At 51.6% G+C, this 25,979-nt stretch overlaps 1 protein-coding gene across 1 annotated transcript; it reads right to left on the minus strand.

Annotated features, from left to right (window-relative positions):
• Positions 1 to 11,533: 11,533 nt before the first annotated feature.
• On the minus strand, positions 11,534 to 24,499 carry CACNG1 (calcium voltage-gated channel auxiliary subunit gamma 1). The gene is made up of 4 exons (XM_055327724.1): positions 24,165 to 24,499; positions 13,880 to 13,954; positions 12,734 to 12,871; positions 11,534 to 12,271 (listed from the first exon to the last, which is right to left on the minus strand). The coding sequence occupies exons 1-4, from the start codon at positions 24,397 to 24,399 to the stop codon at positions 12,045 to 12,047; spliced, it is 675 nt and encodes a 224-aa protein (XP_055183699.1). The 5' UTR covers positions 24,400 to 24,499; the 3' UTR covers positions 11,534 to 12,044.
• Positions 24,500 to 25,979: the final 1,480 nt, after the last annotated feature.

A 25,979-nucleotide genomic window follows, 5' to 3' on the forward strand; every position in this document is an offset into this window, starting at 1 on the left:
GTCCATTTCCAACTCACAGGGAGCTTCGGTTAGTCACATTTTGCTTTGCACGATGCCTTGTATACAGACACCTGTCTCTGTCTTTCCTTAGGTCAGAGGGCTTTTTTTGTCCAGGTTGAATTCCCAACGTGTGGGTTCCACCTGAGAATGTTTCTCAGTCCCCCTGCCCTCCCGTACAGAGGAAGGGTCTTGGATGTGCACATATCCAGACCATGCCTGCTTCCTGTCAATCCATGTATATGACATTGTACTGTATCCGCTTTCTGTGCCAGTCATCTGACCTGACTCTTTAGAACCCATGAAGGTACTGGTTACATGTAGTAGTTTGTATCCTAGGTCAATATGGTGATTAAAATACCTCTCCTCTAAATTATAAAGGTAATGGGTTTTGCATTTTGAAATGGGTCCTGTTATTAGTGACAGGTTTGTGTGTGTGTGTGTGTGTGTGTGTGCGCGTGCGTGTGTGTGTGTTTTTTTTTAAGCTTCAGAATGACAGTTCTTATCTAAACTTGTTCAGCTAATTTCATACAATCAATTAATTAGCAAATTCATACGGGGTCTTATTTTGGCAAGTCTTCCAAAGGGAGGCTTTATAAAACTGAGATGGCCTGTTTCCTCCTCTTTAGGAACCAGTTGTGCAGCCATCTGATAATATTAATTTCTGGCAAAATTATAACAATTATTTTTTTCTGTGCAGTTAACAATACCTCCTCTGAGAGGTTCTAATACCTAAAGAGTTTCTTCTTAAAAGTAAAAATGACTTTGTACCATAAAATAACCCCAAAGCCACTCTCCAGAGTCTTTATTCTCTTTCCTTTTTTCTTTTGGTCATTTTCTTTTCTAACCAGGTTTTGGAATTACTTTAGCCGCTTTGGTTCCTTAGGACAACTTTTCCATTTGGGGAGGGGAGGGTGTGGGGTCTACAGTTCTTACATTGTGATCATTGTCTCAGTGAAGTTCTTTTGTCTTAAAAGATTCATGGTAACACAAAATGTATTTTACTGCTACAACTAAAATGTATTTATAATAAAATGCCTTTTTAATAACTTGGAGATTTGTTTATTACTTGTGACCCACAATTTTCTGCTTCCTTTTACTTTTGTGATCAAAGGTCTGTTAGAAGTGAAGCTCAGCACCTTGATTTGATTCATGATACTAATCCGTAAAGCTAGCCAAAGTAACAACTCAGTGTTCATTTGTAAAACTCTAACTAGTTTCTGGAGATTTGTGACTTGACTTAAATTTCTGAAACTCAGGGGAAGCAACGGCCTTTATGAGGCCTCGAGGTGTGACCTGGAAGTGGTCAGCGAGAAAATGTACCCTCCTCAGGGAAGACGCCGTTCAATACAGATCTGAGGAATTGGGAAAAATCACCAAGGTCCCTTGTTAGAGCTGGGTTTGTGTAGCCCAGAATTTATTTCAGAACTCACAAACCTAGTTTATGTCAGTATACTCTATGGGGATAACAATAAGACACTACACGGTGGCGTGACGAGCGTTAATTCAACTATCCCCCACTCCCACCCCCAGAATGCGGGCTGTGCAAAAAAATCACCCTGAGTCAGGGTCTTCTTTTTGTTGGGGAAATAATTCTTTGCATCTGCCATGATGTGATTTTGAGAAGCATTCACAGGTCACAGAATGCTTTGTGTGCCTTGGCAATTTTATTTTTAACACCCTATTAATGTGGCACCATAACTCTAACTTGAATATACCATGCTTGAAGTTTGTAAATGTAAGTGGATGATAGGACCCTCAGCCTTTCCTAAGGACAATTTAGAATCCTTACTCATAGCCGCAAATCAGTTTTTAAGCTAGGTGTCTTGCTTTCTTTGAGTTGAATTGATAGGATACGACATAAATCATCTCTGGATTTCGGAGAGAGAAACACTTCTTTACATATAAATCAAATGGATTTGGAGGACTCCCTGAGAAGTAAGCCTGGCCCCTTTCAGTGGGAAAATGCAAATAAGACTCTCCAGTGTTAATCCCTATGCCTCTCCGGAGCATTTTTCTGAGAATAATATTAGTGTGAAAGCTGGTGGGAAAATATAATTTCATCAAAACTGCAAGGTGGGAGTGCAGGTCAAACACAAAGATGGAGAGGTTGGCTTAGTGGAGGCTCAGTGCTGGCACGCAGAGTTGTTTGCACTTCCCTTAGTTAACCGGCAACATCCAGGCCCCGCCGTGGGTGGTTTGAAGCAGCTCAAGGTCCCTGGGTCTGCAATGGGCTTTGCTGCTTGACTCACATAGTGTTGTCCGAACCGACCAATTCCCTAGTGGCTGGAAATCCTTTTCTTCAGGCTTGGTGAACCCCGTCTTGGTTGCACGGCCTCAGCTCCTCTGACCAACTGCAGCCAGAGTTACTTTCCTGAAACAGAGCCATTCGTGCGGCTCTTTTTCTGAGAAGCCCTTGGTGATTTGCCATCACATCCTGAATTTCTTAGCTGGGCTTTGGAGGCACCCCCCCCCCACGCCCTCACCCGGTCCTCCAAGTTTTGTTCCCAAGCACCACATACAGCCAACCAAATCACACCACTTGCCATTCCCTCCGTGGATGAGCCTTTCTTGCCTCTTTTTACTTTGGAGCAGCCCTTGAGCAGCCCTTGAGCCCTTGAGCCCTCCTACCCCCAACCCCAGGCTTGCTTTGGGGGGCTCCACATATTCAAGACTGTCAACTCCGGCAGTTGGAATTAGCTCACTTTTTCTCTCTGCATGCAATCGAGCCTTCTACCCCTGCTCTCATAGTTTGTGTTTTACAGGTTGGAGTTGGTGAGTTTGTGGGTGGCAGAGATGGTGTCCTCCAGACCTCCGGTCCCTATGCCTTTCACGCAGCAGGCCCTGGAACGCGGGCTGAAGCGGCCAGCTCCCAGGCTTGGCTTAGAGAAGAATGTAAAGACCCTCTCCCCTCCCCGCTGACGTCCTGTGCCAAGGCAGTGTGACCAGAGGACGGCCAGGTGACAACCAGGCTGGACAGCTGGCCTGGGGGGCAGGAGGGCTGAGCTGTCCTGTGCAGCGACGTCCCCACCCACTCCATACAGCTCCCCGAGCAGTGACAAAGCCTTAACATTCACCAGTTTTTGTGTCTCACCGGGTATCACTGTGAGCGCCCTTAGTTTGACAGCTTCACCATGGTTACGTCAGTTTTGATGGATGCTGCCTACTTTGGCATGTCCCAGTCTGTGGGCATATACCTACCGTGCGGAGTTGGGGGAAAGTGATGAAATGCCCTTTTGTCTGAAGCCAGCTCTGGTTGACTGTAAACCCACAGAGGGAGGTAATTAAAGTGAATAGAAGTTGCAGCTTGCAAAATCCATGGTATTATCCTGCTCTTTGCTCATTAAAACTGGGGCTCTGCAAAATGATTTGAACCACGGTTTTGGGAAACTGTGCTGCTAATCCCTGAGAAGAAAGTGGCTCTGGGGAGGTGCTCAGAGGAGCCGGCGAAGGACCCTGGTCACTGGGCTGGGCGTGGCTGGCGGGCTCTGGGCGCCCCTGCCAAGGAGACCACAGGGGAAGGTGCTGGGGTGCCGTTTGCTCACTGATTGAACAGGAAGTGTTGTCGGAGGCATCTGATGACAAGCCGTCTGGATAGGAGCGGAGCACCTGCGAGTTTGGAGACCTTGCAAGGGGACCTCGGAAAGGTCCTAATTAGCCTTTAGGGCTTTGTCCCCTTACTGTACAGGAGACACCAGGGGGCCTCGAGGGAAGGGGCTGAAGTCACGGAGTGGGTGGCATGGCTTTGTCTCGGCCCTTCTGGCCCACCTGCCGGTCAGGTCTTTCATCCTCTTGGAATCTAGACGCGTCCGTGTCCGTGTTTGTACAAAGCCGAACGGGAGTGGGTGCTCCAGGCGGAGGCTCTTCTAAGGGAAAGTTTTGAGGATTCAATCCTTTTAGCTTCCTGACCAGGCTTAAAGCTGGTTACGTAACCCGGGACAAAAGTAACGAGGAGGAACGCTTGGAAGGTGGGGAAGCAAGCAGGCTTTATCTGATGAATCCAACCTCCTCCTCCCGGTGACCCCACGGGCCTCTGGGGACCCACATAATTCCTGCTGGGCGGGGTCCGCTGGCAGGGCGGAAGATGAAACTATTTTGGAAAAAAAAAAGTGATGCAGCCTAATTAAAAGTGGTTTTGAGCCTTTCAGCAAAGCTCTCCTGGATGTGTGTGTCCTTCCAGGCCAGAATCCCTCCTCTGGGAGCCCTGCAGCCCTGTGCTCCTGGCGGCGAGTCCAGCCGGCCGGGTCTCGCCAAGGCGACCAGGCCGAGCGCGGGGACGAGCCACGCTGGCCGCCGCCACCCACGGCCCGGGAGCAGCTCACCGAGGAGCTCTTTCGGGGTCCTCTTGGCTGCCAGAGGCCTCCTTCCCGCCCCCGACTCCCTGCCCCGCGGCACTCCGGCTCCTGCACCCGCTCCCTGCACCTGCTCCCTGCGCCGGCTCAGTGTCCTGGGCGCCCTGCAGAGGGTTTGGGAGAAAGGACCGGTAAGGGGAAGGTTCTAGCTGCTGGGATCATCCTGGAGAAAATACAGCCCTGCCCTTCAAAGAGTTTAGAGTCCAGCAAGGCACGCAGACACGACGACTCGCTCAGAGCGGGGTAAGTAGGGGGCACCCTGAGGGCGGCGTCAAGGGCACTAGAAGGAGGGAAGCATGAATTCTTTTTTTTTTTTTTTAAGATTTTATTTATTTACTCATGAGAGTCACAGAGAGAAAGAGACACAGGCAGAGGGAGAAGCAGGCTCCACGCACGGACCCCGACGTGGGACTCGATCCTGGGCCTCCAGGTTCACACCCTGGGCTGAAGATGGGGCTAAACCGCTGAGCCACCCGGGCTGCCTGGGAAGCATGAATTCTGCATGAAGGGTTGGAGGACGTGTCGCCTTGTGATGTCTGAGCGGGGCCCTGGGGAAGAAATAGGACTTCAGTGGGTTCAGAAAAGGGGCCGGCCACCTGCCCCTCGGTGCTGCCAAGACCCGCCCAAACCTCACAGCACTTCAGTTTTAAATCTTCCACCCTTGAACTGTGACCTCATTATGTCCTGGTTTAACACAGTCCCCGGCAGGCGGTGGTGATGCCCGGCAGCATAGGCAGGTAATGGTCCCCCGAAGATGTCCCACAGCCGAATCCTCAGGCCCTGTGACTCACACGCCCCCATCCTAATCCCTGGGACCTGTTACTTTGTGTGGGAAAGGGCACTTTGCAGATGCGATTAAATTGAGGGTCTCGAGACGGGGAGATTATCTTGGATTATCCGGTGCAATCAGTCACAAAGGTCGTCGCAGGACGAGGCAGGAGGGTCAGAGCCGGAGAGGTAGATGCGAGGACAGAAGCCGAGGTGGGAATGAGGCCCAGACCGAGGAACGTAGGTGGCCTCCAGCCCCTGGAACTCCCACCTGGAGCCGCCGAAGGAGCCGTCCCTTAGGGCCCCGACTTCAGCCTCCTAAGAGTCATTTCAGACTTCCGACCCCCGATCTGTAAGAGAATACATTTGTGTTGTTTTTAGCCACTGAATTTGTGTGATTTGTTACAGCATCAGAAGAGAAAGAAACCCCCAAACATACCCAAGCACATACTTGTTTAAGTGAAGGACCTCCCTCGGGTGAAAGGGGTGAGCGGGCCTGGGGCTTTGGAAGGCCTCTCGGCGGCCAGGGCGCAGGACGCGAGGGGCAGAGTGGGGCAGCGGAGCCTGGGGGAGCAAGGCCAGGGGGCGGATGTTTGGGGGGGGCTGGGGGGGGCTACAGATCTGTGAAGCGTGGCTGGCTGGCTGGCGAGCTAGGAGTCAGCCAAAGGAATGACAGCGATTTGCAGCTTGGGTGATGGGGGCGATAAGGTGCCTTCAAACAGAAGGAACAAAAAGTGAGGAGTAGGTTTAGGTAAGAAGTCAGCGGTTGGGTCTGGACCTGTGTCCGGGGTCCTCCGGGACACAGGGGTGCAGGTGCAGAGCCACCATGGGAACAGACGCCTGCGAGGGGAGTTGGGGGGGCGCAGGCTGGGAAGGGGTCACAGGGAGCCCGGGCCCTGGGAAAGGGGGACGGTCCTCAGCAACTGTAATGCCCCAAGAGGGGAGACTGGGGACCGCCCAAGCTCCAGGGGCAGGTGGAGAAAACAGCGACACTGTAGAAAGGGAATTTTAAGAAGGCACAGCGGCCCGGAGTACAAAATGCTACCGGAGGGTCTACTAGGATGTGGCTGGCAATGCACGGTGGCCTCCAGGAGGGCAGTTTCGGGGGCCACAGGGCGTGGAACACAGGCTGTGTGGCTGGAAAGGTGGACGCAGAGTAAGGCAGTGGCGACGAAGAATTATTTCAGGACACGCGTGAGCTGATAGGACATGGACGGTGGCACGGTAGGTAGACCCAGGAGGAGGGACGCTTACCGTCCTTTCGCTGGCCAGCCGCTCTCCCCATCTGCCCTTTGCCCCTCAGACCCCTCTCACCTGCGGCTCCGTTAGTTTGCCTTCACCGGAAGGCCTCCTTCCCCAAATCCTGCCCTCGGCCGCGCATTAGATGAGCCACGTGTCCTTTAAGGAGATTTTCTTTCTTCCTTGAACTTGTACAAGTTATGACCCCAGGATTTGCTTCATTGAGTGTAGCTAGAAGGAATCTTAAAGATCATCTAACAAAGGTTTCCAAATATTTATCTATCTATCTATCTATCTATTTATTTATTTATTTAATTTTTAAGAAAGATTTTATCTCTTACAGAGAGAGAGAGAGAAAGAGAGAGCACGCACCGGTGGGGGGAGAGGCAGAGGGAGAGGAAGAAGCAGACTCCCCGCAGAGCAGGGAGCCCGATGGACATGGGGTTCCAACCCAGGACCCCGCGAGCATGACCTGAGCCAAACCACCCAAGTCCGCCAGGTTTCTGAGCATTCTAAGCAACAGAATCCTTTTCTCTAACATTGCTACTGTTAGCATCAAAATAGATAAGGCCTAGATATATAATATGTTAAATGGGTATTTTGTTTAAGATTTTATTTATTTAATCATGAGAGATACACAGAGAGGCAGAGACACAGGCAGAGGGAGAAGCAGGCGCCCTGCAGGGAGCCCAATGCTGGACTCGATCCCGGGACCCTGGGATCACGCCCTGAGACAAAAGCAGATGCTCAACCATTGAGCCACCCAGGTGTCCCTCAAACAGATATTTTATGAATCACTCAGTGAACCCAATGTGTAAAGGCTCCTTGGAACATCAGTTCACTGGAGCAATTACGATATTCTGAAGAACACAAGCATTTGACATTGGAATTTGTGAAAGATACAGTCTGATATCTAAATACAGCCCTGTCTTATTTTGTTTGGGTTGGAGCATAGGACCAACCAGCGTGAGTTAGGAAGGTGGACGGAGGTCTATTTGTACCATCTGATTGAACAGACTTGCATGGGCCTGAGTTTTATAAAGATGAAGGCAGAAGACACGTCCTAATCCCTGAAACGAAGACAAGAAATCGAAGTGTATGCCAGGAACTGTCTGAAGAAACTCCGTTTTAGGGTCTCCCTGGGAGAAAGTCACAGCCCGAGTTTTATCTCTTTGGAGTTAAAATGATGCACATCACATTGCACGTTGGTTTCCGTTCCAGTTGGAATAAGCTGGAGTCCAGTATCTGCACAGCTCACCAGGGACCTTCGAGAACCGCTGGTCCCTCCGGAAAGCTGCCACCCAGCAAGACTGAACCCAACTCCCATGGCCGGACGGCCAACAGGAGAAAAGAAGGTGGTTCTGACTGTTCATGACTTCGCCGCTTACTAGCTGTGTGGCCCTGGGTTACTCATCCTTGGTGAGTCTGTTTCTTCATCTGTGAAATGGGGATGACACTAGCTGCCACGCCGTGTCACTGTGAGGCTTGAGGGAGAAAAGTCACATCAGGGGCTTGACTTGGCTTAAATGCCCTCACCACCACGACCTTGGGTGTATTTTACAGTGATTTTTAAGATGTGTAAATCATGTTTCCTGAGGCCATATAGTGTGTCTCCGCGTCTCCATGAACCCAGAGGACAGTAGAACTGAAGGGACCTGGCGACGAGCTAGTCACAACAATGTGAATGTACTTAATATTATTATTATTTATTTTTATTTATGATAGTCACAGAGAGAGAGAGAGAGGCAGAGACACAGGCAGAGGGAGAAGCAGGCTCCATGCACCGAGAGCCCGACGTGGGACTCGATCCCGGGTCTCCAGGATCGCGCCCTGGGCCAAAGGCAGGCGCCAAACCGCTGCGCCACCCAGGGATCCCTGTACTTAACATTATTGACTGTACACTTAAAGATGGTCAAGTGTACTTCCGAACTGCTCGGTCAGGACCTTCTGTGTGTTAGCCAGGGCCCCTGGGTGGCTCAGTCGGGTAAGCGTCTGACTCTTGATTTCAGCTCAGGTCATGATCTCGGAGTCGCGTGATAGAGCTCCATGCGGGGCTCTGTGCTCAGCAGGGAGTCTGCTTCTCCCCCACTCTCTGCCCCTTCACCTCCACGCTCTCTCTAAAACAAATAAATGAATCTTTTAAAAAATGGTTAAGATGGCAAATTCTACGCTATGTATATTTTACCACAGTTAAAAATAATCTCACACTTGGGACGCCTGGGTGGCTCAGCAGTTGAGCATCTGCCTTCTGCTCAGGTTGTTATCCTGGAGACCGGGGATCGAGTCCCGCATCGGGCTCTCTGCAGGGAGCCTGCTTCTCCCTCTGCCTGTGTCTCTACCTCTCTCTGTGTCTCTCATGAATAAATAAATAACATCTTAAAAAATAATAATCTCACACTCACATATTTATCCCAATAACTGAATTGCTAGCCCTGGCTCCTCATGGAATCCAGTGAATTATAACTGATTAATTAATTTCTTACTTATTTATTTAGAAAGAGCATGAGGGGAGGGGCAGAAGGAGAGGGAGACAAGCTGACTCCCCACCGAGCAGGAAGCCAGACATGGGGCTTGATCTTAGGACCCCGAGATGATGACTTGAGATGAAATCAAGAGTGGAGGCTCAACTAGCTGAGCCACCCAGGCAGCCCAGAATCCAGTGAATTCTAAAGAGCTGATGGAGCCAAGGTGTGTGAGACCTTGATCTGGATGGCCGTGAAATTCCCACACACCCAAGCGAGGGGTTGGAAGCCCTGTGCGGTGGCTCCGCTCTGGGGCCCTCGGAGCACGGCCTGCCTGACCTCTGCCCTGAGGTCCAGTGGGCGCCCTGCATCCTGAGCCAGACCCAACCAGAGCAAGACGGACCGACTGCCCATTCCGGACATCTCTCCTGGCAAGCACAGGTCAGTGGGCTGGGGAGAAAACCAAGTTTTCCTTCATTGGTTTGGTTGGTTTCTTTTTTGGCATCGGGCTCTGTTTTGCTTTGTTGTGGCATATTTTTCTCCACAGCAGAAGCTGGAGCGGATGCGATAATGCTTGGCTCTCTGGCAGCCCACCCCCAACGGCCCCCGCCCCGACGCTTTTGTGTGCAAAGCAGTTTCAGGTGCACCCATGTCCTCTCGAAAGAGTTCAAATTCTGGGAAACCACATGCATTCTGTTCAGTCGATGTTCGACTCAGAAGGGGTCTTTGGTGCAGAAAATACAGGCACCCACATAGGCGTATAAAATGCACACCGGTCTGATTCTGGTAAAAGTAGTAGTAATAATAATAGTAAAAATAGTAACACTGACTTCCAAATGGAGTTTGTGGGATGAGGTCCAGCTGTCTTTCTTCCTACTCAGAACCCGTGGCCCCAATTCCCTGGCTGGCTCAGATGTTCGTTTTCCTATTTCTCTTGCCTAGAGCATGTTTGCTCTCAGGTTCCCTCTTTACCTCTTTGGGACAGTGACCTGCTGGTGGCTGTAGGCCACCCTCCCTTCTCTGTGGCTCCCGGGCTTTGGCTTCATGACATTTATGTCACCCTTCTCTCTTGGCCGCTTTTGCTTTCACGATCGTGTGCCAGACATTTGCACTGCCCCTGGTTAGAAAGCAGGCTGTGCTGTACCTCTCAGCCACCCCTGCAAGCCCAGCCCAAACCCCTGGGACAACAGAGAGGGATCTCAACAAGGCCCACCGCGGCCACCACCCAGATGCCTCCACGCTCATGCACCTTCCTTTTAAATTGTTCTCAGCAGGGGACACCTGGGTGGCTCAGCATTTGAGCACCTGCTTTTGGCCCAGGGTGTGATCCTGGAGTTCCGGGGATTGAGTCCCATATCGGGCTCCCTGCAGGGAGCCTGCTTCTCCCTCTGCCTGTGTCTCTGCCTCTCTCTGTGTGTCTCTCATGAATAAATGAATAAAATCTTAAAAAAAAAATAAAAAATTGTTCTCAGCAGAATGAATGAGTCTCTTTGCTCTCACATTACAGACAGGAACAGCAAGGGGTTAGTAAACCTACTGATGAGTATACAGTTACTCCAGAACAGGGGTCAGTAGACTTTTTCCATAAAGGGCCAGATAGGGCGAGCTGGACGGTCTGTCACAGTTTATACTGGATTCTTCCCTACTGCAAGAGTAAATTACTGATTAAAGATTTTATTTATTTATTCATAAGACATACACACACAGAGAGAAGCAGAGACAAAGGCAGAGGGAGAAGCAGGTTGAGTGCCCTTACCATTTTAGTGACTTTTTTTTTTTTAAGATTTTATTTATTTATTCATGATAGAGGGGGGGGGAGGCAGAGACACAGGCAGAGGGAGAAGCAGGCTTTATGCCGGGAGCCAGATGTGGGACTCGATCCCATCCTGGCTCTCCAGGGTCACGCCCTGGGCTAAAGGCAGGTGCCAAACCGCTGAGCCACCCAGAGATCCCCTTTAGTGAGTTTTTTTCTTTGACAGTTCCGATAAAACTTCATTTACGGACATTGAAACTGAAATATTTTTCAGACATCATAAAATATTCTTCTTCTTTCGATTTTTAAAAACCATCTAAAATTGTAAAAACCATTCTTAGCTTGTGGGCTGTGTAACAACAGGCGGTGGGGTCAGGCCTGGCCCACGGTAGTTTGCAAGCCCTGCTGTCGAAGAAGGAGGGCTAGACGGGACTTCCGGGGTATGTTCAGGGCAAGGGACACGTGGATCCTCTCTGCCACCCGCGTCTGGGTGAATACGATGGGGTTTTGGAAGGTGGAAAGTGTAACTTATGACACTCCGTGGGACCCTAAGTGTCTAACTGCTAAGCCCTGCTTCCTGATGCTCCTTGCATCAAAAATCCAGCGTCTGAAATCAGACACGTGTGGTTGTGCTGCTTGAGTGCTGTGTTAGCACTTGGATGCCAGCACGCTGGGGCTCTGGAAATAACCCCTCCTTATTTTTAACACCCTTGCCTAGTCAGATGGTCTCTGGTTTCTCCCAAAGAAACTCCCAGGGCCCAGCGATCCGGGCTGGAATTCAGAACCCCTAAGTCTTATCGGTAAACAGGATCCCATTACCCCGTCATCCCCACACCTCCCTACAAAAGTCCTGGACACAGGCCAGGGGGACATGGTTTTCTTTTTCCTTCGGGGTAGTGGGGCCGCCGGGCTGACCGATGTCAGGAATCCAAGCAATTTCTATGCAAGGTGCAAGGAAAAAGTAAGCTTTCAAAGAGCTTTTATTTCAAACACAGGTTGTACCCAGTTAAAAAATGCTCCTCAGGTGTCTTGGAAACCAAGGAAAGGGTGTATCTTGTCCCAGAGAAGGAGGGAGGGGTTGGCTATTTACACAGGCAACACCCAGAACTGGTAAAGGAGCACAGGGTGTCCCTAGAGGGCTAACAGAGGACAACTGGACCCAGCTTATCAGAGACAAGTGGCTCAGTGAGGGCGGCCTGGAGCTCCAGGGGAAGGTCGGTCCTCGCCAAACACCTGCGCACCTGCTGGCCCCACTGCGCCCGCCCGGCGTCAGGTGTGCATCACGTCCACTTGCTGGATTGCCAGGGAGGCCTGTCACAGCCCAGAGCAGGGCTCAGAGAGGGGAGCAGCCGCGGCTGTGGTGGGCTGGTGGGCGCGGGGGAGGGGCAGGCCCCGCCTCCTCTCTAGAACGTTCTGGGCCAGGCCCGGCTTCCTGAGGGCAAAGCCCCGGGGGCGGCTGGGGCTCCGGGAGGGCTAGTGCTCGGGCTCGGCGTCCATGCAGGACTCCCAGGGGTTCTGGGGCATTCGAGGCAGGGAGAAGAGCAGGAGGGCGAGGCCGCCGAGGAAGAGGAGGACGAAGGCGGCGCAGGCGCAGGCGAAGGACCAGGAGTAGTAGTAGTCGATCCAGGCCGTGTGCTCGCTGTCGATCATGCGCTTCACCGACTGCCGCGTGACCTCCACCGACACGAAGATGCACAGGCCTGCGGGCCACGCCCCTCAGGGAGCTGCGGGGGGGGGGGGGGGGTCCCTGCCCGCCCCGCCTCTGCGGCCCCCGCGCCCTGCACCCCGCGCCCCTGCCCGCCCCGCCTCTGCACACCCCGCGCCCCCGCGACCCTTCGCGCCCCGCACCCCGCGCCCCTGCTCGCCCCTTCCCGCCCTGCGCCCCTTCCCGCCCCGCCTCTGCACACCCCGCGCCCCTTCGCGCCCCGCACCCCTGCTCGCCCCTTCCCGCCCCGCGCTCCGCACCCCCCGCCCCTGCCCGCCCCGCGCCCCGCACCCCCCGCCCCTGCCCGCCCCCCGGCCCCGCCCCGTGCCCCTGCCCACCCCGCCTCTGCACACCCCGCGCCCCCGCGCCCCGCGCCCCCGCGCCCCGCGCCCCTTCCCGCCCCGCGCCCCTGCCCACCCCGCGCCAGGTGCACAGCCCCCTCCAGCCCCCCCCCCACCTGCGAACGCGTAGAACATGGACGCGGGCCGCAGCAGGTAGTCCCGCTTCCTCCCGCAGGACAGCAGCGCGCACGTGGTCCCCATGATGATGAAGCCGAGGCTGAAGACGGCGATGGCGGCGGCCGAGATGCTGTACTCTGCGGGACGGGCAGGCGCGGCGGCGGCTCAGCCTGTGCCCCGGCCCCTGGGGAGCACGCCGAGGGGCCGCGACGAACCCCGCACTCGGAGCCACGCAGCGGGGAAGGGGGACCGCGATGGCACCCGGACCCCCTTCCCACTCCCCGGGGGGTGGGGGGTCCTAAGCTGCGGGCTCCTTCCCCGGGCGGGGCCGCAGACCTTTCTGGAGCTGAAAGCTTCCTGCGAGCCACGGGGCAGAGGGCGGGCTCGGGGTGAGGGTGGTCTGTCCTGGGTGCTCAAGCAGCCGCGGCAAGGGTGGCTTGTTGCAGGGCTGAGTGTGCATGCACCGAAGATTGCCAGGGAGAGTGTGCTCGTGTGCACTGGCATGTGACCGCTGCAAGGCGGCTTGTTGCAGGGCCTCGTGGGTGATCGTGTGTGTGCATGCACCACTGTGCAGAGATTGCTGGAGAGAGTGTGCTCGTGTGCACTGGCATGTGACCCCTGCAAGCGTGGCTTGTTGCAGGGCCTCGTGGGTGATCGTGTGTGTGCATGCACCACTGTGCAGAGATTGCTGGAGAGAGTGTGCTCGTGTGCACTGGCATGTAACCGCTGCAAGGTGGCTTGTTGAAGGGCCTCGTGGGTGATCGTGTGTGTGCATGCACCACTGTGTAGAGATTGCCGGAGAGAGTGTGCTCGTGTGCACTGGCATGTGACCGCTGCAAGGTGGCTTGTTGCAGGGCCTCGTGGGTGATCGTGTGTGTGCATGCACCACTGTGTAGAGATTGCCGGAGAGAGTGTGCTCGTGTGTGCACTGGCATGGGAGACTAGTCCTGCAGTTGGGGGCCCTGCCGGGAAAGGCCTCCCCACAAGCTCCCTCAAGCCCTCGGGATGGCTGGCCACCCAGGGCTGTGGTCTCGGGGCGCTGAGCTGCTTTTCATCGCAATGGTTTGTGCCAAACGATTCTCTGGCTCAGCAGCCTTCACAGAAGTCACTCTTCCTGACCCTCCCTGCTTCCCCCACCAGCTCACCTTTCTGAGTAGTGACTTCGAAGATCTCCGAGGTCTCGCCAGGGTTAAAATGCCTGAAGTAGGAACAGTTTTTCTCTGTAAAGGGGGGAGACAGCCTATGAGTTGAGCCAAAGGGCCTGCAGCCCCAGCGGAAGCTCCACCCAAAGACGTTGGGTGTGATCCCACTGGACCTGCCCTCATTCTCCTAAACCCTGAATCTGGGCTGAAATAAACCTCTTTCTCTGACCCTTAGACCAACATTTCAGTAGGAGAAGGGGGTTTCATAAGAGGCCAGGAGATCTCCAGAAGGCAAAGGCCGACTCAGTGGAGAGGGCACATAGTGCTCTGGGTTCTGAGCCCATTAGGTAGATGGGATAACTGAGGCTCAGCAATTCGTTTGTCACGGGGTGACAAATGGAGGGAACACCATTAACAAAGGGCCAAATGGTGCTTCTCACCGTTTGGAGCTTATTCTGCCCTCCCAGGAGATGGTGGGCAGTATCTGGAGACAGTTTTGGTGTCACTACTAGCACATAGTGGACAGAGGCCAGGAATACTGCTAACATCCTACAACGACAGGCCAGCCCTGTACAACATAGAATTAACTGGCCCCACTGTGTCAGTAGGGCTGAGGTTGAGAAAGCCTGGTCACACCAAAATCTAGGCCTGTCCTGATGCACTGGGTGTGACCCCGAAGCCTGTGATGTTTTTCAAAGGCTTTCCAGAAGATTCTGATGCTCACTCAGTTTGGGAAGCCCTGCTCCAGGTCTCTTAAATGCCCCCACAAGGAGCTTTTCTGAGTGGGCCAAATGGATACTTTAGGGTGCAGGGGGGAGTGTTTCCATTCAAGAGCCAATTGTGACCATGTGTCATTTTATCAGACCTTTGACCCCTGTGGCCATAGAGACGGCCCAGACAGAACCTTTCCTGGTGAGCCAATTGTTCTATCTGATTAGTGTCAGAGAAGCCGTAGAAGATCTGTGAGTGACAGGACCAAAAATCTGGATTTTATGGGGGGTGGGGGCGGGGGGGGGCAGAGGAAGGACTCAGAACAAAGAAATTTATGCGGGTTTTAAACACAATTTCAGGCATAATTTTTCTTCCATTTTTCTCCTTAAAATTTCTCTGGTCACTTGACATACTTCAAAATCAAAGGATATCCTTAACCCCCCCCCTGCCCAAAAAAAACAAAGGATATCCTTACTGCTTAATGAATACAGTTGGATATTCTTTACTCCATTTTTAGGAAGTAGGTGAATGGTTTTTTAAAAATCATGTTATTCAAAAAAATAAAAATAAAAAATAAATAAAAATCATGCTATTTTACATTTCTTTAAAAAAAATTAAATTAGGCTGCTTTTTATTTGTGCAAGGCCCTCCATCGATTCCTTTTTCCCCTGGGCGGGCCCACGACCCTCCACTCCTAGTTCAGATGGCGTCTAGTTTGCGCATTCATTTCTTCACTTTCAGGCTCTATTGAGATCATCACGATTATTGGTGCCTGGTTTCTTTAGGAAATGCACCTGAGGCGGTGCCAGAGTCATAGCTTTCGTGGGGTTGCAGGCCTTCTTCCCTCTGACCTAAATCATCTTATTGCTCCTTAAGCCTATGGCCTCCCCCCCAACCCCGTCCCCCTCCCCCAAGGTCAGGGTTGCTGGGTTGCTGCTGCTCCCCGAGGTGGAGGAAGGAAGTGACCCCTGGAGCCGAGCCTGGTTTAGCCACAGTAAGTGTTCTGGGAGGTAAACAGCTTTCTCTTTGAGCTTCTATATTTAAATCACTTTCCTTTTGAGCAGAGTTACCTGGGGTGTCTGACTGCGGGGTGATGTCAGAATTAATGCTGCTCTTTTTTTTTTTTTTCCCTCACAGCTTCCGGCGCTATTTTAAAGCCTAATGCAACCCTCTTCAGTTGGTTAGATTATTGGCTCTAGATAATTATTTATTTATTTATTTATTTATTTATTTATTTATTATTTATTTATTTTTAGCTCCAGATTCTCTTGAATCACTGCTTCCGAGTGGCTGGTGCTGGGCCACAAGTCTCCGTGTGTGTCTCCCTCTGGACAAAGGAGCATTTCTGTTTCATTCTTTAAGGGCCAGTTTCGGTTGTCATTGAAAACCCTCTGAAGAGAACTGACTGGATTCGAGCGTATTTCAGGGTCAGCTGCCTCCCTGACCACGCAGTGCGCGAGGTAAAGGCCTTGGAGCCGAGGGCGGCCAGATAGAGGCCCACCAGAGCCCGGCCGCAGCGCAGCGCTTTGGCAGCTCGGGCTGCTGAGCGTCTCTTGTGGCCTTGGGTTGTGGTGTCAGCCCCCCCCCAGATGGACGGCACAGCGCGCTCCACCCGGACACACCGCCGCCTGCGTAAGCCCGTGCTCAGGCCCTAGCGGGAGGCTGCGTGTCTGGGGAAGCCGGCCTGGGGGTTTTCCGGGGGGAGATTTTCCCCTTCAGCAGCCCCGGCACACTGCCTCTACCTCCTGTCCTCCCCTATTGAATGATGTCACATGTGGAGGATGGGGGGGTCCCCAGTAGGGTGGGGGTGGCTCCCACACAGCACATCTGGAAGTCTCAGCTTCTCCCTGACATAGCTGAACCTTGGGCTTGAGAATGGATGGGCCAACCCCGTCCCCCCCGCCCTCTCTTTTTATTTTTATTTTTTAAGATTTTATTTACTTGGGGATCCCTGGGTGGCTCAGCAGTTTAGCGCCTGCCTTCAGCCCAGGGCGCGATCCTGGAGACCCGGGATCGAGTCCTGCATTGGGCTCCTGGCGTGGAGCCTGCTTCTCCCTCTGCCTGTGTCTCTGCCTCTCTCTCTCTCCTCTCTCTCTGTCTCTCTCTCTCTCTCTCTCTCTCATAAATAAATAAATAAATAAATAAATAAATAAATACATCTTAAAAAAAAGATTTTATTTACTTATTCATGAGAGACAGGGAGAGAGAGAGGCAAGACACAGGCAGAGGGAGATCCCATAGGGGACTGGATCCCAAGACCCTGGGATCACACTCTGAGCCAAAGGCAGACGCTCAACTACTGAGCCACCCAGGTGCCCCCTCTCCCCTCTCTTGAACTTAGCACGTGAGGAAGGCCGGAGTCTTCTGCCCTGAGCCCCAAGAGTAACATCTGCTCCAGGGCCCCATGACCCCCTCTGGAAGACGATAAGCCCCTTTGTGGTCCCTGATGACCCCAGCAGGAATGGGGGCATGTCAGACCCAGCCGTCATTCCGGACACATCCGGCACCAACAAGACACTCCTTCAGGAAGAATCAAGCTGGGCATCTGCCCGTGTCACTCAAGAGTTGCCCAGGGTCCTGCTCAGGTGGGCAGACCCTGCTTCTGCTTCTTTGTCTGAGGGATTCTGGGTAAACAGAGCATCCAGAGCAACTTAAAAAGGAAGGACATCCGAGTTGGGCTCTGTGTGGGCCACTTAGTCACCGGTGAGGGGCTCGGAGGAGAGAGGCAGTGACAGCTCTGTGACAGCTGTGCAGATTCCGAGTCTTCCTGCCTCTGCCTTTCTGAAGTCCTTCCGTTGCCTCTTCCCTGGCTTCCATCACAACTGCACAAAGCTTAGGGCTTATTATGGCTTAGCCTTGATGGATTATAGCCCCTTCACTGGGCAGAAGCAGCAGGACGTTGATCCTACTCCTGCAAAGTTCATGGGGGGCTGGCATTATACACACCAAAACCACCCAGATTGATAGCTTACTGTGTTTCGAGCCAAATCTGTGCTTTAAATCAAGTCAGTGGAGATACCAATGTCAGGGTGATGACCTGGGACCAATTATTAGGAAGTCTGAAGTTCCTCCAGCCTCCTTTGTCTCTGTGAATGGCTCACGGTGACTCGAATATTTGTATCTCTATTTTTCTATATTTCAGAAATGTCTGTCATGAACAGTCCTAAGACTCAGTGGGTTGTTCCTTAAAAATATAGTGAACTTGGGGGTGCCCGGGTGGATCGTGTCGGTTGAGCATGCAACTCTTGGTTTCAGCTCAGGTCATGATCTTGGGGTTGTGTGATTGAGCCCCGCATCAGGCTCTACACTCAGCAAGGAGTCTGCTTAAAACTCTCTCTCCCTCTCCCTCTGCCCCTCCACTCTGCTCTCTCTCTTTCTCATAAATAAAAATAAAACTTTAAAAATAATATGGTGAACTCAGCTATTGAGCTGGCCTGGGGTAGGGTATCATGGCTAACCAAGTATTCCGATTCAGGGAATGCCTGCACAGAACTATATCTAAGGAAGTTGGTCCGAGGGTTGTGGGTTATTGTTAAGCTGTTTAACTAATCTAACGGTGCCAATTTCAAAGAATTATAACAGGAGGTACATTTAACTACAACCTAAACTTGAGTTAATGCAGGTTTTCTCTGATAGTTGGGATAATTTATATGATTAGGGGATGCTTCTGGGTTATCACTGAGAACATATCAGTGTACCCAGTGCTGGGGGATGCAGACTTTAATATATTAAAAAAATACCTTGTTGATTTACACAAAACCAAGGGAACTAACGACTTAGGGGTCAGAAAAAATATTTCACTTACTTGTTACTTGCATCAATGCAAGGGCTGTCTTCACTCTTTTTGTAAAAGAAGTTCTTGATGCCTGACAGTGATTTCTCTGTGCTCTGTCTCCCCCCACCGCTCTGATTGAGGACTTCTATCAAATGGGTTGCAAAAGTCCCCAGGACCCAATCCCAGAGGGTCAGATCATTGCTGTTATTTGGGGGGAAAGTCTGAGCTGGGTCTCTAGCATGGGTTCTTGTGGATGGGAAAGGGAGCCCCTGAAATTCTTGGGGTCCATAACACGATGTTCTTCCATATGGCTCCAGTTCCTGCACTGGGAGAGAGGATGGGCCATAAGGGAAATGGGGTACTGGGGCAGTCTGCTGCCTTAGCCTGGAGAGACAGCGCCTGAGAAAAACAACATTCCACCCAACCCACGGGCAGGGAATGATGAATCATCCCTCTGGGGTGATTCACTTGGGCTTTCAGACAGACAGCGTCTCCTGACAGTGGGGGAAGACCCTCCTCTCATTCTGAAGGCATTGGAATTGACCTTAGATGTTAATCTTTGCATGACAGTCCTTCTAAAACCCTTTGGGTCAGTAGGGAAAACCAGATTAGACAGTTTATGTCCTTAGAGCCTCCAAGGCTCTAAGGCTGAATAGGAACTTAAAAAGTCTCCTCTATTGAACCAGCCCCCCCGGCTGAGCTTCTCCTAAAGCATGGCCTGCCAAAAGTTGGCCTCTTATGTGTTTGCCTGGATCAGCAGCTTTGAGGAATTGTGTTTGTACGTGCAGTGGCGGTGGGGTATCATATGGGAGTGGGCTGGTGAGGAAAGGAGCTCTGGATTTGAGACTTGGGTGTTGAACCTCTACTTGTGAGAAGGTTAGCTTGGGAAGGTTGCTCTAAGCATCAGTTTTCCCACATGTAGAACGAGAACCATCTAAAGAATGACAGCCTCCCCACTGGCTTGTTGTAAAGTAATATAATGTAGCAACCAAGAAGGTGGATTTTAGGGGTATGAGCCCTAGCCGGTCTGCCATGGTAATTGTGTTGACCTCAGTCAAGTTACCCAACTTCTCTGTGCCTCATTTTCTTTATCTGTAAGATGGGATGATGGTAATAGTATGAATCCTGTAGAGGATTTTGTGAAGATTAGATGAGTGTATATATATTTCTGCTTGTCATCCCAACTGCCTTCTGGCCTCCATGGTTTCTGGGAAAAGTATCAGCTATAAATCTTACCTTACTAAGGTCCCTTGTATGTGGTGAGTCATTTCTTGCTGCTTCCAAGATTTTGTGTCTTTATCTTTTAACAGTTCTGATTATGATATGTCTAGGTGTGGATTTGTCCTACTAGGATTCATTAAGCTCTATAAATTTTAAGATTAATATTTTTCATCAAATTTGGAAACTTGAGATGCCTGAGTGGCTCAGTAGTTGAGTATCTGCTTTTGGCTCAGGGTGTGGTCCCAGAGTCCCGGGATCGATTCCTCATTGGGCTCCCCTTGAGGAGCCTGCTTCTTCTGCTTATGTCTCTGCTTCTCTCTCTGCATCTCTCATGAATAAATAAATAAAATCTTTTAAAATTTTTGGAAACTTTTCAGCCATTATTTTTCTGCTTTGCTACTTCCTTTCTCTCTCCTGTCCTGGGACCACCATTATGTGTATATTAGTGCATTTGATATTATCTCACAGGTCTCTGAGGCTCTGTTCTTTTCTTCTTTTTTTTTTTTCTGTCTATTCCTCACATTAATCTCAATTGATCTATCTTCAAGTTCACTTATTATTATTATTATTTTTGCACCTGCACAGATCTGCTATTTAATCCTTCTAGTGAGTTTTCCATTTCAATTATTATAGTTCTCAACTCCAGGATTTCTATTAGGCACTTTATTTTCTTTTGTGTGTGTGTGTATGTTTTCTTTTTAAAGATTTGTTTATTTATTTAAGGGAGAGAGAGAGAGAGCATGAGCAAGAGGGGCAGTGGGAGAGGGAGAGAGAATCTCAAGCAGATTCTCACTGAGTGCAGAGCCTGAAGTGGGGCTTGATCTCATGACCCTGAGATCACGACCTGAGCCAAAACCAAGAGTTGGACACTTAACCAACTGCACCACCCAGACACCCCAACTGGGTTCCATGCCCAGTGCAGAGTGCAACATGGGTCTTGAACTCACACTATTAGATAATTTCTATCTCTTCATTGATAATCTGTATTTCATGAGACATCATTCTCATCTTTAGTTGTTTAGACTTTTTTTTTTTTTTTTTTTAGTTCTTTGAGTGTATCTAAAATAGCTGATTTAGGGCAGCCTGGGTGGCTCAGTGGTTTAGCGCCGCCTTCAGCCCAGGGTGTGATCCTGGAGACCCAGGATCGAGTCCCACGTCAGGCTCCCTGCATGGAGACTGCTTCTCCCTCTGCCTGTTTCTCTCTCTCTCTCTCTCTCTCTCTCTCTCTCTCTGTGTGTGTGTGTGTGTGTGTGTGTTTGTGTGTGTGTGTGATGAATAAATAAATAAAATCTTTAAAAAAATAAAATAGCTGATTTATAGTCTTTGAGACCAATATCTGGTTTCCTTAAGGATCTATGGACTGGCTTTATCCTCCTTATTTATGGGCCATACTGTTTTACCTCTTTGCATGTCTTGTGATTTTTTTTAAACTTAAAATTTAAATTTAAAGCTGAAATACTTAAACAATATAATGAGCAACTCTGGAAATTAGAGTCTCACCCTTCCCTAGGATTTGCTCACTGTTTATTATGGTTTGTTTAGAGACCTAATTAATTTTGCAAAGTCTGTTTTCTTTGTTATGTGTGACCTCTGAACTCTGCTCAGTTAGTTTGGTAATCAGCTCACATTTTGTAAAATGCGTGGACTAATACACCTCCTAGTCTTTACTGAGGGGCTCTGTGCTAAGCAGAGAGCTAAGTACTCCGCCAAGCAGCCCACATTTCTGCCTTAGCCGCCGCTTTCTGCTTTCCCACAGCCTCAAGATCAGCCTGAGGTGAGAGCTTAGGGCCTTCTTGGGCTTTCCTGTGCACCATACAGCACTGTGCATGCACATGGCCTTCTAAATTCTCAGGAATATGTTGGAGCTTTGCTTTTCTTTTTCAAAGATTTTATTTATTTATTCATTGAGAGACACCCAGTGAGAGGCAGAGACACAGGGAGAGGGTGAAGCAGGCTCCCCCTAGGGAGCCCAATGAGGGACTTGATCCCAGGATCCTGAGATCACACCCTGAGCCAAAGGCAGATGCTCAACCACTGAACCACTCAGGCATCCTTGTTGGAGCTCTTCCAAGCCACCTCTGGACATCTAACTCTCTAGCGGTTTTGGTAGCCTATTGTTTGCCGTAACTGTTGTCTACTGCCTCAGGAAATTATGCTATTAAACAATTGCTTCTAATTGTTTTTGCCAAATGCCCCCTGAGAAAAAGACTGTTTCCACTGAGTGAGCTCAGCATCAGGTCAAATAAAGACAGCCTTACAAGTGGGGACTTCCAGGGAACCACCAGGCAGATCAAATAATGACAGTTCTCTGGGAATGAGGCTTTGAATGAGATCCAGCCCCATCTGTCCCCTTTGGGGGCTAAATTTACACTGTTTGCAGGCTGTTGGTTTTCAAGGCTCTAATAGACTTGGGGAGTGGGGAACAGAAATAGAGCAAGTTAAAGCACCACAAAACTCACCATTCTGACTCAGATTCACCTGTTTTTCTTGAATAAGCACTCGCTGGATTGCTGCAAGATTCGTTAGTGTCCAGGGTTCTGAAAAGGTTTGTTCTGACCGTGTTTTGCCAGAGTTCTCATTGTCTTTATGGAGAAGAGGATTTAGGGGGATTCTTACCCTGCCATTTCTTCTGATGTCATTCAAAGTTAAAAGATGGGAGGCACTGAAAACAATATTTGGCAGATTTGTGTTTACGGTCCCTATTACTGCTATTAATAATAAGCGAGAGAACATGTATGCCCTTTCTTCCTCCCTCTAGAAAAAAGTAACCCCACAGAGCATAGGAAAGGTGGGTGGGGAAGGAAAAAGGTGTCCATCTGCAGAGAAAGGAGAGGGGAGATTGCTGGCACATGCTTTAGAAGCTTGTCAAGGGTAGGGCTGGGCTCACAAGTGTGGGAGGTATGATTCACTCTGGAGCGGGGCAAGAAGGCGTAGAGATAGACTCTGGTCAGGGTCAGGACCAAACCATGCCTGTCGGGCCTGTGCAGCTAACCTCTTGCTAGTTTGTCCCTTCCTTGTATGGACTTGCCTCGCCTCCCTGCTCATCTGCTCTATAAACTCAGCAGACTTTAAAAGGTAGGTGCCTCTGAGGACAGGTGGACGGGACCATGGCAGGGCACTCCCATGCGTGGTCCGTGGAGAATCTGCCTCCCCCTGCCCTGCCCCACCCATGGGAATTGGCTGGATGATGCATCTGTTTACGGCTGTGCTGGGCCGGGGCTGAGGAGCGCGGGCATGTGAGCTACGTGATACCCTTCAAGCACATGTCCACGTCTGTTAAAGCCCTCGGCCCGGGGACGCAGTGTTTCTAAGACAGCTGGGTATTTACGAGTCTTCCGTGTGTCCAGGGGGAATGAGCAAGGCAGGGGTTTTCTAGAGCCAGCAGGAAGGAAAAGAGGAGGAAAAGGAGAAGTAGAGGAATGGGGTTTGGGCTCCTTTGTCCCACGCACAGACTGCAAGATCTCTGGGGACTTAGCCCTGACTTCCTTGAAAGTTCAAGGAACTGGGTTCAAGGAACACCCAGTCTGATAACAGAGGGAATAATTCTGCAAGGCAGGTGGGTCCCTGTACTCGCCCTGGCCCACTGCCACCTTACGGTGCCATTTGTAAAGGCTGAAAGGGGCTTTGCAGAGCCCGAACACTGTATTTTATAGGGGGAAGCAGAGGCCGCAATGGGCTTGGTGGACCCCGGAGTCATTGGAGTGTCGTGGGCAATGCCCGCAGAGCCCAGTCCTCTGGTTCTCCACGCAGGGCTCTTTCCCCAGCGTGTTCTCTGTTCGCTATGAGTGTGGAGGGCTCCGCATTTGAAGCATAGACTGGTCACCCTAATACCACCCTGATCCTTCACGAGGAGCTCACCTCGGATGTGCGGTTCGGTCACAGGGCAGGAAATTGGGGAACGCACTGAAATCAGAGCAGGAGGACACGCATCCCAGCTCTGAGGGGTCTGAGCTAAGAGAGGATGTGCAGGTGTGACAGTTCTGACAAAAGGCGGGAGGCTCGTCTACGACCGGGCCCTGCTTTACAGATGTGTGGCTTCTGCGGTCAATCAAGGCCCTGCACACAGAAGGGACCCACACTCGGCTCCGTGCGTCACTGTTACCATCTCGAAATCCTTAAAAATATTCACAAAGAGCCTTGCGTTTTCGTTTTGCGCTATGCTGTGCAAATCTGGTGGCCGACCCTGGGGAGTGACCGTGCTGGCCGCACATGTCCCGGCAGCCTGAGGACTTAGGGCCACTGAGCCTGTCTGTGCAGGGAGAGAGGAAAGCGGGGTCACCCAGAAGGGTGGCCACTGCGGGGGCCAGGGCCTCGGGCCTGTTAGGCCCAGCTGGGTAGCCCCCTGCTCAGGGTGAAGGCCAGGAGCCTCTGCGGGACAGAAAGAGGGACAGATGCCCTGGCTTTACAAGCGGCCCTGGCCAGTAGGACACAGGCCGTTCGGATCCTCTTCCCTGGGCACCGAGGCTAGGCGCAATCTCTGCTCTGAGGCAGGGAAACCTGCCCTCTTTCCCAGCGGCACCTTTTCCAAGGGCATGAAGCAGGGCAGGAGGCAGGGACAGGGTCAGAGGGTGGGTACGTTACCCCCAGGCAGGGTGATGGGTCCGCACGTCTTGTCCTTGCTGTCAGTCATGACAATGCGCTTGGTGCAAATCCGCCAGAGGCCGAAGTGGGCCGCCTCGCAGGTGGCATTGTGGTGCTTCACCTCGGGGCTCAGCACTGCCCAGTGGTCGGTCACCACGGCCACCAAGGCCAGCACGATGCCCACCAGGATGCAGAAGAGGGTCGCGCGGACCTTCGGCGCTTTGGTCTGGGACATGGTGGTGGCGGAGGAGTGGGTGCCCTGGGCACAGTTTGGTGGCAGTGTGTCCCGCGCAGGTGGCAGCCAGGCTCGGGAGGTGACGGTGATTATCGAGCTGGGGGTGGAAGCTAAGTTTAGTGCGTCCGGCTGAGCCAGAGTGGGCTGGCCTCGGGGCTGAGGGACACCAGACGGGGCTGAGCAGCTGCCCAGACGTGTCAGGGGCCTGAGGGAGGCTTCTATTAATGCACATCCCAGGCGTGTCACCGAGGATAGCTTCTCCTCGGGTTTCAGGACTTTCTTTCCCTCCTGAGACCTAAAATACCTCAAGGAGGGGCAAGGAGAGAAGGCTCTAGATGGTGACTTGGGATCTCCACGATTAGCAGCTCAGGATACCTGAGTTGGAGGCAGTGAGGGATAGGCCACAGGGATACTAGATGTGTGGGAATGTGCTTGCTCTGGGCTGCAGGAGGAGGCGACACTGCTGGGTGAGGGCAGGGGACCCTGGGGGACACAGGTGCCACAGCCCAGCTCCCACACTGGGCAGGCGGGTCACCAGTGCAAAGGGGTGTGAGTGGGTCCTTGTCCTGGGGGTCTGGGGAATGCAGGAGCCTGCGTGGGGACATCTTGGGGCTCCTCCAGCAGAACCACCAGGGGCCCACCTCCCTGGCTTTAGCCTCAAGTCCTAGCACAACCCTAAACTGTGGGAAGATTCCTGGTGGTTCCTGGGTCTGGCATTACCCAGCACTGTGCCTGGTGTGGGAATGCTTTTTCCTTTTCAATTCTCCTCCCACCCCTTCAACTGGGCCCAGAAGGAAAGGAAGTCTTTAGCTAACCTTTCTGATGCTTGAAAATCAAAGACTAGCTTGGAGAGGACAAGGAATCTAGCTGGACCTGACTGTAGTTCTGTTTTTATTTTACTGTTTGAGTTTTACTTCTATTAACGTTTTGCCAGTTCTGTTTTCATTTACAAAATAAATATATTTAAGTTAAAAACAACAGAAGAGGGTTGGTCGGCAGGGAACTGTGAAGAGGCTGATGGTGTGTGGACACAGCAGAGGACAGAGGACAGTTTGGGATGGCCCCCAGAGAGTCCTGCGAGCCCGTGTGCCCCCCACCCCAGGCTCGAGCCCCTGGATCCCTCCTGGGTTCTGCATCTCTCTCTCTCTCTTTCTTTTTAAGATTTTATTTATTCATGAGAGACACAAAGAGAGAAGCAGAGACATAGGCAGAGGGAGAAGCAGGCTCCACGCAGGGAGCCTGATGTGCGACTCGATCCCAGGACCCTGAGATCATGACCTGAGACGAAGGTAGATGCTTAACAGACTGAGCCACCCAGGCGCCCCTCTGCATCTCTTCGTTATCAATTGACCAGTTGCCTCTTCTGGGCTCTATCCAAGAGGCTAGTGTGTGGCCAAGAATAGACCCCTGAGCTGGGCAGGGTTTTGACTTCAAAATCCCAGCCTCAGGCTGACACAGCTCACAGAAATACTCTGCCTGTGGGTGGAGAAGCACTCAGGCGTCCAGCCTTGGAGTCACAGACGGTTAATAATAACGATAATCATCGGAACAGCTCATCTTGTGTATCTACTGTATATCAC

Source organism: Nyctereutes procyonoides, unplaced genomic scaffold (assembly GCF_905146905.1).
Source record: "Nyctereutes procyonoides isolate TBG_1078 unplaced genomic scaffold, NYPRO_anot_genome, whole genome shotgun sequence".
In the NCBI taxonomy this organism is placed as follows: domain Eukaryota; kingdom Metazoa; phylum Chordata; class Mammalia; order Carnivora; family Canidae; genus Nyctereutes; species Nyctereutes procyonoides.

Excerpts from the sequence above, each read along its gene's own strand:
- CACNG1 (XM_055327724.1), bottom strand. The coding sequence starts at position 24,399 with ATGTCCCAGACCAAAGCGCCGAAGGTCCGCGCGACCCTCTTCTGCATC. Across the intron at positions 13,955-24,164 it reads ACCCATCACCCTGCCTGGGG|AGAAAAACTGTTCCTACTTC; the intron begins GTAACGTACCCA and ends CCCCCTTTACAG. Across the intron at positions 12,272-12,733 it reads CATGTTCTACGCGTTCGCAG|GCCTGTGCATCTTCGTGTCG; the intron begins GTGGGGGGGGGG and ends CGTGGCCCGCAG.